The sequence below is a fragment of the Glossina fuscipes genome, unplaced genomic scaffold (genome assembly GCF_014805625.2).
Source record: "Glossina fuscipes isolate IAEA_lab_2018 unplaced genomic scaffold, Yale_Gfus_2 1, whole genome shotgun sequence".
Lineage (NCBI taxonomy): Eukaryota > Metazoa > Arthropoda > Insecta > Diptera > Glossinidae > Glossina > Glossina fuscipes.
The window spans coordinates 33,498,070-33,511,353 of record NW_023998415.1 but is presented as its reverse complement, the minus strand read 5'-3'; the positions used below and the strand labels follow the sequence as shown (position 1 = coordinate 33,511,353).

The 13,284-nt window shown below is 35.9% G+C and overlaps 1 protein-coding gene across 9 annotated transcripts in view; it reads right to left on the bottom strand.

Annotated features, from left to right (window-relative positions):
• Nucleotides 1-18: 18 nt before the first annotated feature.
• LOC119645030 (NAD(+) hydrolase sarm1) overlaps nt 19-13,284 on the bottom strand; it is a 102,207-nt gene continuing 88,941 nt past the window's right edge. For 7 of the 9 annotated variants that reach the window (XM_038044816.1, XM_038044818.1, XM_038044820.1 and 4 more), the window contains 5 exons: nt 2,473-4,368; nt 2,212-2,391; nt 1,968-2,137; nt 1,690-1,871; nt 19-1,329 (listed from right to left, as the gene is read on the bottom strand). In XM_038044816.1, the coding sequence (XP_037900744.1) occupies nt 167-1,329; nt 1,690-1,871; nt 1,968-2,137; nt 2,212-2,391; nt 2,473-4,368 (3,591 nt within the window). In that variant the 3' untranslated portion in view covers nt 19-166. The remainder of the gene's footprint in view (nt 1,330-1,689; nt 1,872-1,967; nt 2,138-2,211; nt 2,392-2,472; nt 4,369-13,284) is intronic. The other 2 variants (XM_038044817.1, XM_038044819.1) reach the window with 1 other exon arrangement.

Below are 13,284 nucleotides of genomic sequence, written 5' to 3'. Positions count from 1 at the left end.
AGAGAGAGAGAGAGAGAGAGAGAGAGAGAGAGAGAGAGAGAGAGAGAGAGAGAGAAAGAGCGAGATAGATCGCATCGTATGGTTGGTGTGTATGTGCATATATTTTTTATATATGTATGCATGTATGTATGTATGTATGTATGTATTTGTGTATAACTTTTGATGCTTACTTTTTGATGAGCGATCGCACTTTTTTCATAGTACGATTAAATATTGTTTTGTTATTCGGATTCGTTTGGCCAGCCGCTCCCCCGGCCGTATTATTTGAAGTCAAAGAACTGTTGGAGGTAGTCCTCGTTGCATGGCCATAACAGCCTTTTTGTCTATGGCTACTCTGATCTCCACCTCCTCCCCCATTCCAACTGTTGGCCATTGAATTGCCTCGGTGCACATGGGCTGCAGCTCGTGTTTGATTTTTTACTGTACCGGATGCAATGTCACCCTTCTGAGATGCTACACTCTTCATACTCTGATTGTCCTCATGTTCATCTTCCGGCGAACTAACACCTTCTGGACTTTGCCTATTTAATGGGCTTCCACGTAAAGTTGCTACTCGTTCCGGTGTCAATGATTTTGAATCTCTTACCGAAGAAGCTCGTGGTGGTAAGCCATTTATTGTCGTTTTATTTGATAATGAACGAGAAGGTTCTGGAGTCATGGGTGTTGCCAGGTTTTGCATGCTTTGCGTTTCTTCTGTGGGTGAAGGAGGCGCAACAATTGCTGCTAACGCTTGTTCATCTAAAAAGTGATCGAGACTTCGTGATTTTCTGTGTTGTGGATTGACGGGCGGTAAATTCGCAGACTTTTCGCGCTTCTTAACCGTGTCCATCTGTTGCTCACGTGTAACGTTCAATGACTCTATTGAGCAATTGCTATCTTCAGCAGGTTGCAATGTACTGGTTGAACTGGCATTTGTTAGAGCCATGCTACCGGCTGTAACTAAGGCTGCTGCTTCGGCTACTTTTACCTCTGTAGATTCATTATTGTCTAATAGACCGTCCACACTATGGCTGCGATAGTTAGACGACGGCTTATTCTTACTATTCTCGCTAGCCATTGCTACTTCCGAACTACGTCTGGGCGGTTTATAGGCTAAAGGTGACATATTTTGCATGGAGCCGCCAATAGGCAAAGTTCTGTGCGCTATCGGTTGCTGCGTTCTATATGGCGGTAACATATTACGCTTGGATCCACGTCCGAAAACACTCAATTGACTGCCGGCGCTGCCCAATTTTCCGGTGCTGTTAAACATTGTGCTACTATTCGATCCTAGACGTTGGCGTGCCGGTGACGATGAGGTGCGGTATCTATTTGCCTGGTGATTAGCTGCTAATTTGTGATTAGTAGTAGTAATTAAATGATTATCATCAGTAAGTGTTCTTTGTAGGGTTTTTGAATTTCTAATATTTAAATAATAAAAATAAGGTGAACTACGATTGCTACAACTACCGCTACCGCTAGAGCGCATACGCCACGACGTATGCTTGCGATTAAAAAATTTAGCTTTAAATTTCGATTTGAGAATATTGGTTGGAGAAGTAAGAGTTTCAAAATTTCTACTAAAGTTATTATGATCACTAAAGTTATCAATAATATTATTCGAAGTATGAGATTTAAAATGGAGACAATCCAGTCAATCGACACTGGATCGTCCCGTATTTGTTGAAATTGTTGAATTTTGTGTCCCACCTTGTCCGCCGCCATTTGTTGCTCCGCCATTGCTACTATTTCCGCCAGTTGTGCCCGCATTACTGCCTCCTACATTATAATCCGAATCGTTGCTATGCATTCTCTGGTAGCTAACTGCTGAGCTAGGCGTACCCGGTGTCATGGCAGTTATACGATCGATATTCTTTTCACCACGCATAAATCTACAAAATATTAGCATTAATAGTTCTGAAGCTTATCCTATATATATATATATATATATATATATAAATATATATATAATTAGCGGTATAATATACCTTTCCAGTTTGTCGATACAGGCGTCCTGGTAATCATGAATCCAAGTAACCCCATTAAAATGACAAACGCTACGCATATCTTCGGGTAATCTTTCCGGTTCCGGCCAATAAAACTGACTATCAATTATCGGTATAATGTTACAGCTTGAATTCAAGGCGGCCACAATTTCCTGTAATTTTACAAACTCTTACATTATATACCGCTATCGTTCTATTGTTCGATTATGCCGTGATTTTAACATACCCTGTGCACCCAATCTTTGCAGTCGTTGTCATCAACACAACGTTCCAGAGCATTAGGCGTTAATACTAAGACAAAATTTTTCGCCTGACGAATACTGTTCAGTAAACCGTTATCAAACTTTCCAGCCTCCAAACGTTCAACATCAATGAATACGGAGAAGCCACGTAATTGTAGATGTACCTACGGACGGATTATAAATCATTTCAAGTTAATAAAAATCCCTTATCTCTTATAATTCGATATTTATTTGATCTTATATACCTTCAATAAGCTGGCCAATTGGGAGCCATTCGAACGCCTATAGCTTACGAAAACGTCCAAAGTTTTAATTACGTTATCATCTGTCGAGCTGATAAGAGAATTTTCCAAGCTTTTTACCGCATTCAGAATGCGCAGTCTATGTATTGAATTTTTTATACTGCACTCAGCTATAAGCATATCCTCATTCAAATGGGGTAATGAGGTTTTGTCTATACCCGCATTTAACATTGAATAAGTGTAAGTACAATATTCGGAGCCGATCTCTGCCAAAAATTGATGCAGCTTGGCGGTATCTTTTGACGAGTAATCAGCCATACGTTTCAAATTTTGCAATTCGCGCTCGAAACGTTTAAGCAGGATGCCGTTTGCGATGCCAATATCGTCACGGAGATTTTCTTCGTTAAGTTTAAGTAAGAGGTCTCCGTCTACTTGGGATTCTTCGAATTGTTTAACGAATTGCCCGAAACCTATTTGTTTTACCCATTCCTGGACGTCTTCGACGGACCAGAGAGGCACTTGTTGGGACAATTTATGCGGCACTGTTTCGCCGATCAGACGCAAAGCTTGAGCAGCAAATTTAGAAGCAATAGCATTCGGGCAACTGGCTACAGTTTTAAGCGCTTCAATAGCCCCGATTTCGCGAAAGATTTCCGTATTTCCTTGCTCCCGTTTAATGCCGGCTTCCATGCAAAAGTGAAATGCCGCCAAATTACGAGCTTCTTCCCGATTTGAGCTTAACACAGGAACGAGACGTTGTAGCCAATGCTTACTTTGGCCATGGGCATGAGCCAAATTCGATTTGGCAAATTCGGATGGGTCGTGCGAGGTAACAAATGGTTCGACTAAATCTAAACAGCCTGACTTTAATACCTCAGCCTCAATCTCCTTATTAGCGACTAGAACCGCAATAGCTAGGCACGCGTAATACTTAATATTATCGTCGGTGTGGAAAGCCAAATGAAATAGCCACATAGGCACTTTACGCAAAATCATGGCTTCCTGATTTTCAGCGCCGCCATATAAAGATAGATTCGCCAAAGCACTGGCGCAATGTCTGAGTGTCTCAACGTCACTAGTGCGGCACTCGAAGAGTACAGCATCCAATCCTCCTAATTTAATAACATCCGAGCAAGTGCCTTCCGAATGCTTAAATAGGTGCTCCAAAATACCAGTGCCAACGCGAGAATGCTGATTGTTTTTAGTACATACGCAGGCGACATTCACCACCTTATCTAAGCCATGATCTACCACGTGCGTACGATTTTCGGTGGTCAAACATTGTTCTAATAATTTTGCGGACGAAAATTGAATTTGCATATCATTTTGTACGCAATTGTGCATAAGCAAGTCTAGGCCACCACTTTTCCGTAGGCTATCACATAAACTGTAACCCAATTCATGGCCGTGTGTTGGTACAGCCCAAGCTCTACGTATAACTTCATTAATTTTTTCCAAATAAAGTGTCTCTTCCGAGACGGTTCTTCTCTCTTGCAATGAATTTACACAAGACGTTAACATATTTGAATATTTGGCAATGGCTTGCTCGATTTCTTTTTGCCCACTTGTCGAATTTAAAGACATTAGATCGTCGAGCTTGAAATCGGATAACTTAAAAAAATGTCCATTAGTGGCGGACATTTGTGAAGACGACGAAATCATACTACTGGCCGTGCTAGAGACGCCTTTATGACTCACCGTATAATTCGATTGAGACGCGGACGATATATGCTTCTCCTGACTGATAATACCATTCGAAGTTATTGTCTGTGATTGCTGAGAATGAGCGATGGCCTTCTTGTCAGCTGAAAAAGTATCGCTTTGAACTTTAATACTAGCGGCTGCTACATTATTGCTGGCCTGTTGGGTGACATCGCCGGTACGCAGAGACAAGGCCTCCTGTAAATACACGCAAAAAACAATGTAAAATTAATTAAAGGAATCATTACTTAAATAACTATTATGTAAAATCAATATGCTTTTGTTTGTGCTTGATGACGACATTCTAGTATACCTCTTTCTGTTCAACCTCAATGGGAATTTCTCGAACATTTTTTAAATTTGCAGTTTGCAGTAAAGTAGATGTCGGCGAGTTAAGTGTATTACTGCTAGTTATAGCGTTAATGTGCAAAGTGGGAGTGGAATTTTTCCGTACGCTGCGTCTAGTCGATGACGAAGTTGTAGTTGCAGATGCGGACATTCGTCGCGTGGAAGATGTTTGGGTCGTAGTAGCCGAAGTTTGGGTAATTGAACCAATCGTCGGTCCCGCAGGGCCTTGCAATACTTGTATAGGCTGTGGTGGCGGTGATAACGGACAATTGGGAGAAGAACGATTAATGGCCGGCGATGTTATCGGTGGTGGTGAAGTCGGCATTTCTATGATAGGACTCGGCGAACGTGTCGGCTTAAAGTCGGATTGACCACTTGACCGAAATATACCTTTGCGTACAGGCCACGGAGCTTGTTGATTGGCCATACTTGTATAGTTTTACTAAATGTTCTTTTATATCTAATAAATATTTAATAGTCAACGTTTTCACAGGGTGGCACAGTTGGCACTTGATTATAATTCTTAATGTTAAATAGAAGATTTCCGCATTATGTGAGAAAATTTTTTAGAAAATATTTACAAAACTATTTCTCTTCATTCATAGCGATGCTTTAACGCTGCCATGGATTGCTCCGCTTCTTGCTGTTTCCCCTCTCTTATCGTTCACCATTCGAATATTTTTGATTTATGTAGGTGTGTGTGTGTATGTGTATGCATTTTGTCTATTTTCAACAAAGATCGTGTCTACATTGAGAGTATTTATGAAAAGTATAACATATATAAGAGGGCCGAGAAGGGGAGACATATTTTTTTTTTTTCGTATTGAAAAAAAATGTTAAAATTCTAATGAAATTGCACGAATATCGAATACGATCAAATTGTAATAACTACCAATAAATTTAATTTATAAAGGAAAACCTGAGATCAGGGATAAGGCGAATATATATCTATGCTAAAAAAATCATTTGGCAGTTACGATTCTTGCAAGTTTCCTATATGCATTCTTACACTCATTGCTCAAGAATGTGGGGGGTTGGAAGACCAATAACAGATAGGTATATAGAGTAAGACTCGAAGTTGATTAAAGTTTAATCCGTCCAATCGTCCGTCATTTGTTGCCGAAATTCTTACAGAAGGATATTGTATCACAAATAACCAACCAAATATATATATAGAACCTATACTCTGTAGGTGAGATTGATCTACAAATTGATGCAAATATTTGCCAGATTACTATCTAGAGGTTGAATTAACTTGCGATTAATTATCAAAATTTCTAACAGATAGAGACAGATACTTAAGACTCACTATATAGAGGAAGATTCGAAGTTGATTTAGTTTAATCCGTCCGTCCGTGCCGGAATTCTCACAGAAAGATAATGTAGATGACTACGGTTTGATGAAGTTTGGAGACGGACAACCAACAATATAGATTATCTAGAAGATGAATCAACTCGCGATCAATTATCAAAATTTCTAATTCGTGTGGCAGATAACGAGTGAGTGAGTATCTAAGGCTCACTCTAAAGCGATTACCATGTAATTTAAGTACAACGGTCCGCTGGGATATGCTTATTTAAAAATTATCGAGGCTTTTTTAAGCCTTTAGCGCCTTTTCGATTTCGGGTATTTGTGCCCTTTTGCTAGAATTTTCTCCTTTTCACGTTTCTTAAATATCTGATCTAAATCATTGAAGCATCATGGCACTTATATATAGACTAGCATGAATAAATTGTATGTATTGTGTTTGACAGCAAAAAAAAAAAATAAAAAAAAAATAACAACTATATATATATATTATATTATATGTGATATATATGTATATTGAGATGAAAATTAAATGAAAATACTAAAAATATTATTAAAACAACAATGCAATGAAGCTGAACTATTCTTTAAAAGCAGCAGGTGTTTCTTTTAACACTAATGTGCGAAATCCTAACGAATATTCAATCACTTGGCGATACGATCGCTCTATGATATGTGAATAGAAATATGTGCAAAAATCTATCATCGACTGCGCGTAAACGAAACGAACGAAAATAAAAACGTAATGGAAAACTCATATAAATGTGAATATATTTATTGTTTATTATTCGCAAGAAAGAAAATGCATGCCATAAAGAAAATTTTTATCAGATTTGAAAGGAATCCAGGTGAGGGGAATTTTTCTTATTGCATCATGTATGATGGAATAAATGATCTAATTAGCGGTTAAACGGGGAGAATTATAAAATCTTTTCCGATTAGACAGAAACCCCACCCCATGTCTTTTTCCATATCCGATCACTGTATGCTTGCACTGCTTATTATTTGTTTTAGGTATCCCTTATATAGGATAGATGAGACCAGGTATTTCTTGCGTGCGCAAGGTAGTAAATCGCTTTAGTTGGAATCTTTTAATGCGATCAACTTCAAAGTCGAAAGAGATAAAAATGAGCAGATTAGAAAACTAAACACATGACAGTTTGTTGAGGTCTTCAAATATTATAATATCCCGGAAAACGGAAAGGAAATTGAAAGGACATTTTGTAATTCGTGATCTATTATAGCCTTATAGATGCATTTCGCTGCCGTTAGGGCCCCTTTCAATATGTTAAAATAAACTTTCAGTTCACTAATAGACAGACTGTTTAACAGACACTTTTAACTTAAGTATAAATTATTTCGGTTTCATTAACCTATAGTTTGCTTAGATTGTTATGATTGATTTTTTTTTTTGCTGCTTCGAATGGGACATAAGATTATTTTAGCAAGGATACAGAGATAAGCACAAAATGTATTATTAAAAAGGTCTGGTAATTACTTAGATCTGTAGATTCAAAATCGGTCAACCTGGTTTTTACTTCCCCCCATACCAATTGTGGTAGAAGGTAAAGTTGTAAAGTTTCTGCAGATGTATGCAATTCCCAGAAAGACTTGAGATTGACCCACGTTTCATATGTGCCGAGTTTGTCTGTCCCTCTGTCGGTCATCTTTTATTGTATTCAACGTGTTTTCGCCCAGCGACGCATGATTTGGATAGGATTACTTTATCGCCCATTTTCCATGGAACGTCTATATTCTTATTTGAATAACTGTAAAATGGTGTAGGATATTTTATGATGGATCATGTCCGAGTGTAGTATTTCTACTTGTTTTTTTACAGTAAGCACTTTTTCGTATAAATATATTCTGAAAATTTTTCTTGCTTCGCTTTACCAACTATATGATTATTTTTATCAGTTCTCTTGCCAATTAGCAGATAACTGGAAGAAATCTTTCGGTTCATTTCAACAATGAATTGGAGTATAACAAGATGTCACGAAGTGATCTTTCTTTTAACCGCAAAATAAATGCGTTCAACATCGGTCTATACTAATTTTATCCTTCTCTTTGTAACAGCTGGGAAAGCAGATGACAGATTCCCCGCTAGTGATCATTATCAGATTATCAGACTCTAAATAGAATTAATTCTATCCGTTCGTTTATGATTACTTGTTAGAATTTTTAAAATTGAGACTCGAATCATGCAAAAATGTTTTTAGATAAATTACTTGTATTACAGCAATCAAACACAGATACGAACGAATTTTATTCGGGCAAAGATCATGAGATCATTAGAAACCTAAACACCATTTCGCCTACATATTATTTTCATGCAAAGGCAAACTTTCCATGAAAGCCCGCGTATTGGAGTATAAATCATAAGAAGCTAGAAATTAGACTTTTCTCTCCACATAAGGTCGTACTTTTTATAATGCACTCTCCTTGTGTTGGGGTCTAAAAAATAGACTTTTGTGATCCAAATTCACTATTCATAATGTCTTTAGTAAATCGCTATGCTTTGCATCAAAAAAAAATATTAAAAATGGAACCTTTTTGTCAACGCCGCTCACTATTCATGAGAAATCTCGTAAGGGATGGGAACCAAGAAATAAATCTATGTGGTTTAAATGGGCTCCACTTCATTTTTATGTCAAATTACGTATCATGAATAAATTTTGACATATAAGGGCTTACATTTCCCGAAAATGATTATATGATGCGAGGGTATCTAAAAAATAGACATATATGGTCCAAATTTGTTAAGGTTGATTTCTTTCCCAATTTACTATTACAAACCAATTTTCACTATGGTATATAGAAAATTAGCCCTTTTTAGAATGTAAAGGTTTAGTTTTCGTAGGAACGGTTATATGAGAGGGGCTTCAAAAAATCGCTCCAGCCGAACCATATTTTTCACATCGATTTAGCATGTTGAACAGCGCGTTTTGTCGAAAGATAACTGAGAATTGCAATTTTTTCCATATATCGACTTTTCAAAATAAGGCCTTATATGGGGAGTGGTCGAAAAAGTGGACCGATCTGAATCATTTTCGACTGTGTTCTTCCTTGTATCAAATTTCATCAAAATATCTTAAAAATTGCGACTTGTAGGTTGAACACAAAATATTTGGGCAGATTTCAGACGGACAGACAAGGGTTGATCGGTATAATATTAAGCGTGTCCATCTTAAACCATGCTAAGTGATACCGCACCTTTCACACAAACATGGTATACCTTGTACCGCAAGTGTAAGATACAATTAGGAAAATGAAGTTTTCTTCGACTATGTTCCTAGGATGCAGTATGAATTTCACATTTGTGAGTGATTTTTGTGTGACAAACTCTTAACAAGGAGTATTATTATAGGAATGCTATGGATCGTTTCCCTAAAGATATTCTTCAGAATTATAGAGAATGTAGACAATTCTTAGTACGTTTGATCATTATAATGAACCTTATCGCACTGTATTAGTCTCTCGAGACATTTTCACAAAAAATCCTCCAAGTTCTACCATTACTTCATTCACCTGATTTACGTTCGTCTAGAATATTGCATTGCTTTAGATGAAGCATTTTATTTTCGGATACCGAATTCTTCAGTATTCATCGATAAACATAAGGAGCTTTGTAAGCAAAGTACAACGAATCCATATATAAAAAGATTGTAAGCCGTCAGTAAAGAATTGTAGCCGCGTCAATTGATTAACCGTAAATTATTGTACAGTTCCCCCATCGAACTTGTCCATCAAGTTTTAAAATGCTAACGCTTCTTACACACACACACACACACGCACACAAGTCACAAAATAAAATGTTAATGCCTTGTAAGCGTTTTTATAGATGATTTAAGAACGCATTCTTCTGTGAAAATTTTAAATGGTTTTGGCAAATATATGCCAAAGGCACTGGGAACGTGACTATTGGCAAATCATGTTTACTCTCGACCTTGATCGATTTGTAGCCATTAATTAAAAATGTATGTAAATAGTTTCAGTTTTCTGTATCGGCCGCGAATATTCAAAAACAGTTGGCAGAAGGACACACGAAGACACGAAGGCTATCGCGACTCTCATACTGAATAAGTCGGTTATCCTTAGTCTCTCGATATTTCCGGGGCGATATTTCTAAGATAATCTTACCCTTTATTTGATCGCTATCTTAAATCTCAGAACAACTTAAAACAGAAATGGAAAATATCAATGTGTATGATTCGGAACATTTCTTTAACTACTGACTAACTATGATTTCTGGCTTCCCATTCTCTAATATCATAAGATATTTCATAAGCCTCATAAGAAGCTATTCTCAAAAGCTCTCTTTAAATAGTGTTTATGTCAATTTCTTTTATCTTGACTTTGTTTTATACAAATGGCCTATATATATATATATATCTATGCATGGGAATCAAAAGATTTTGTGGTCTTTGAAAGTTTTAAAGGGGATAATGGGTGTTGAAAATTTTTGATTCTCTTTAAAAAACGAAATTTAGTTTTTTTGTTTTTTTACTTTTTAATTCTGTATTTTGAGTTTTTTTTATACATATGTATATATATATACATATATATATATGCAGCCTTCTGGGTTATATTTCAATGTTTTGTATGCTTTATCCTGCGATTGGTTAAAACAAACGATCAGTGAAATATGTGATCTCGCAGCCGTCGAAAGAGGGCAAATCGTTGGTGCTCGGTTAGGTGAAGCGTCTGTGGCGAAAGTGGCTGAACAGTTTAAAGTTTCACAATCGATAGTATCCACTGCAATGACAGCATAAAAAAAACATGAAAAGAAATAGTGGGCGAGAAGCAAAGTTGTGGCTAAACAACACAAAAGTATTGCAGCAAAAGTGTCCGCAGGATTTAAAACACGCTTTAGAGTAATACTGTTTGACAAAGACAGTATGACGGGACCTCCGTATGGAAACTTTTCATAACGCAAGTGAACGCTAAGCTGCGACAGAAATGATGCCATAGTCACAAAACCTAGTGTCCACCTTATGGTTGGAGGAATGTGGTTTGATTCGATGAAACACCGTTCACCTTCTTTCCTACGTATAGAGAAGCTCACGAATAACCAAAGGTTCGGACTACTTGCTCCTATTAGTCAAGCCGGGGGCAGGTTGCATTCTAATTTGGATGATTGTATCGTAGTATTTAGCTAGTTCTCCGGTTCTGGATTACTGCGAATGAATATCCCCGTGAAGTTCTTGCTATAGTTACCATATTGCTGCTTAGTTTGAGGAGCATCAGAATATCATGAAACATTTTCCCTGGCCTCCGTTGTGGAGAGTTTTAGAGCAAGAAAATGAGAAGCAGATAACCTATCTTCAACACCATTGCAACAATTGGCAAATGTTTTAGTACAAGAATGGAAAACTCTTTGGATATTCTATGAATTGAATGCCGCGAAGAACTCCAGCTTATCTACCCGACCAATACTTTGTTAATAAATAAATATCGTGTATGTCTGCGAGTTGTTCATGACATTACTTTGTCCATTCCTTTACATATCTATATATGTATGTATATATTTATTACACATTTAATTTACACAAAAATAATAAATATTTAAATGTTTTTTTTTATTTTTGTATTTTATTCATTTCGGTTTATGCATCTGCCATATAAATGTTTCAAATTTAAATGATTTTTTTCGATTTTCACGTCACAAAACGCGTATTTAGGATTTGTCTGCAGGCAAATGTAGATAGTGAGAGGTTAAAAAATGTTTGCATTTCTTCTTCTTTTCTTTTTTCTTTTTTGTTCTTTTAATTAATTAAAAAGAAATTTAAAATTTGCGAATTTTTTTTCTTTTTTTTTATTTGTCTAAAAATTTTCAAATGTTTTCGTATCCATTACTCGCGTTATACTGAAAAACAATTTATACGTTAGCGTAAGCGAATACATTTTATAGATCGGAGAAAAAAATTTTCATAGAAATTTTTCGATTTTATTAAAACAAAATAGGAGAGCAGCATCATACTTGCACTATGTAGAAGAGAGCACATCTTGTATAAGAGCATGCATAAAAATTCTCATAAAATCTTGGACATTTTTTTATATTTTATCAATGAATTTATTAAAAATATTTATTATTATTATTAATTAACCGTAGGAATGGATACGTATTTCTCTGGCATGTCTGTCTGTCTATTCACCTGTCAAAGTTGACGAGTACGATCTCAAAATGGAGAAAATTAATTTTCAACTTTTTTATATCCAGGATCTACAGGGTCTATAAGGTTTAATCATTTTTACTCTCTGCTTTGATTGTCTAAAATTTTTTTTTGTTCTTTAATTCGTTTTTTAATATTAATATGTATAAATAAGAGCTTTATCGAAGACGGCAAGAAAGTAAGAGTAAGGTGCCTTAATCACCCTGTTGCTATCGTTAGTTGAATTTGAGCAAATGTTGAGCAATTGTTTACTTTTCAACCGTTCCGTAGAGCATGTGTATAATATCGATATCAAAAATGTTTACAAAATTATTTGTAAAATCCAGGAAATCAATTCTATATGAAATTCACTAACACCTCCATATTTGAAATATAAATCTTATTTGAGAATTAGAGAAAGTTAGACACTTAACCTAGGACCCCAGACGAAGAAGGCGATCACGTTCATAGTATGCGTAACGCTTGAAATTAACGGTCGACATAACCTCAAAAAACGGAAAGCAACCAAAAAAAAAAAAAAAAAAAAAACGCTTTGTCTACGTGTCAAACTTTTTCTCGCTTTTAAAAACTTGAAAAAAAAGTTTGCGATTTATATAGTAAATCATTTATTTATATTATTTATTTTCCTTTTAATTTTAATTAACTCAGCCATCCACTTACTCCAATCATATGAATGCTAAGTAATGTTGTGGTTAATAGTAACCTTTTGAGTTTTCGCGAGTGTTCGTATAATGATTGGCTCGTAGCCAATTTCTCGATATGAATATAAGCAAATTTAATTAGTTTTGGAATTTATGTTAATTGTGATTTCTTATTTTCTTTCGAAAAATCCATTATATAAATAATTATTGTTGAAGTATAAGTGTAATAAAAATGTAAATTAAAGATATTTAAATAAAATTTAAACAAAAATAAAAAAAAAAATAAAATATATATTCACAATTTATTCTCGCCGTTTCCGTCGCCGCGTCCGCCTCGGCGTCGTCGTATAAATGCCTAAATACACTTTCTGTCGAGACTGCCTTCGCATTTCGCTCATTTTTCTTATGTTTAAGTAAAAGTCGAAATCCTTTGTTTTCGTCCAAGGGAATATCTAATCAACTCTTTTTGCAATTCGTAATATAATTATTTTTTTCGCATAGCACTTTCGTTAATTTACCTTAATTTTATCAAACACTTTTCTGTACTTGTAACGTGAACGTTTCGTTGGCGTATAACATCGTGCAGATGTTAATTGAATCGAAGGACATTTTTTTATCAATACTTGACTACACTGCAATGTTT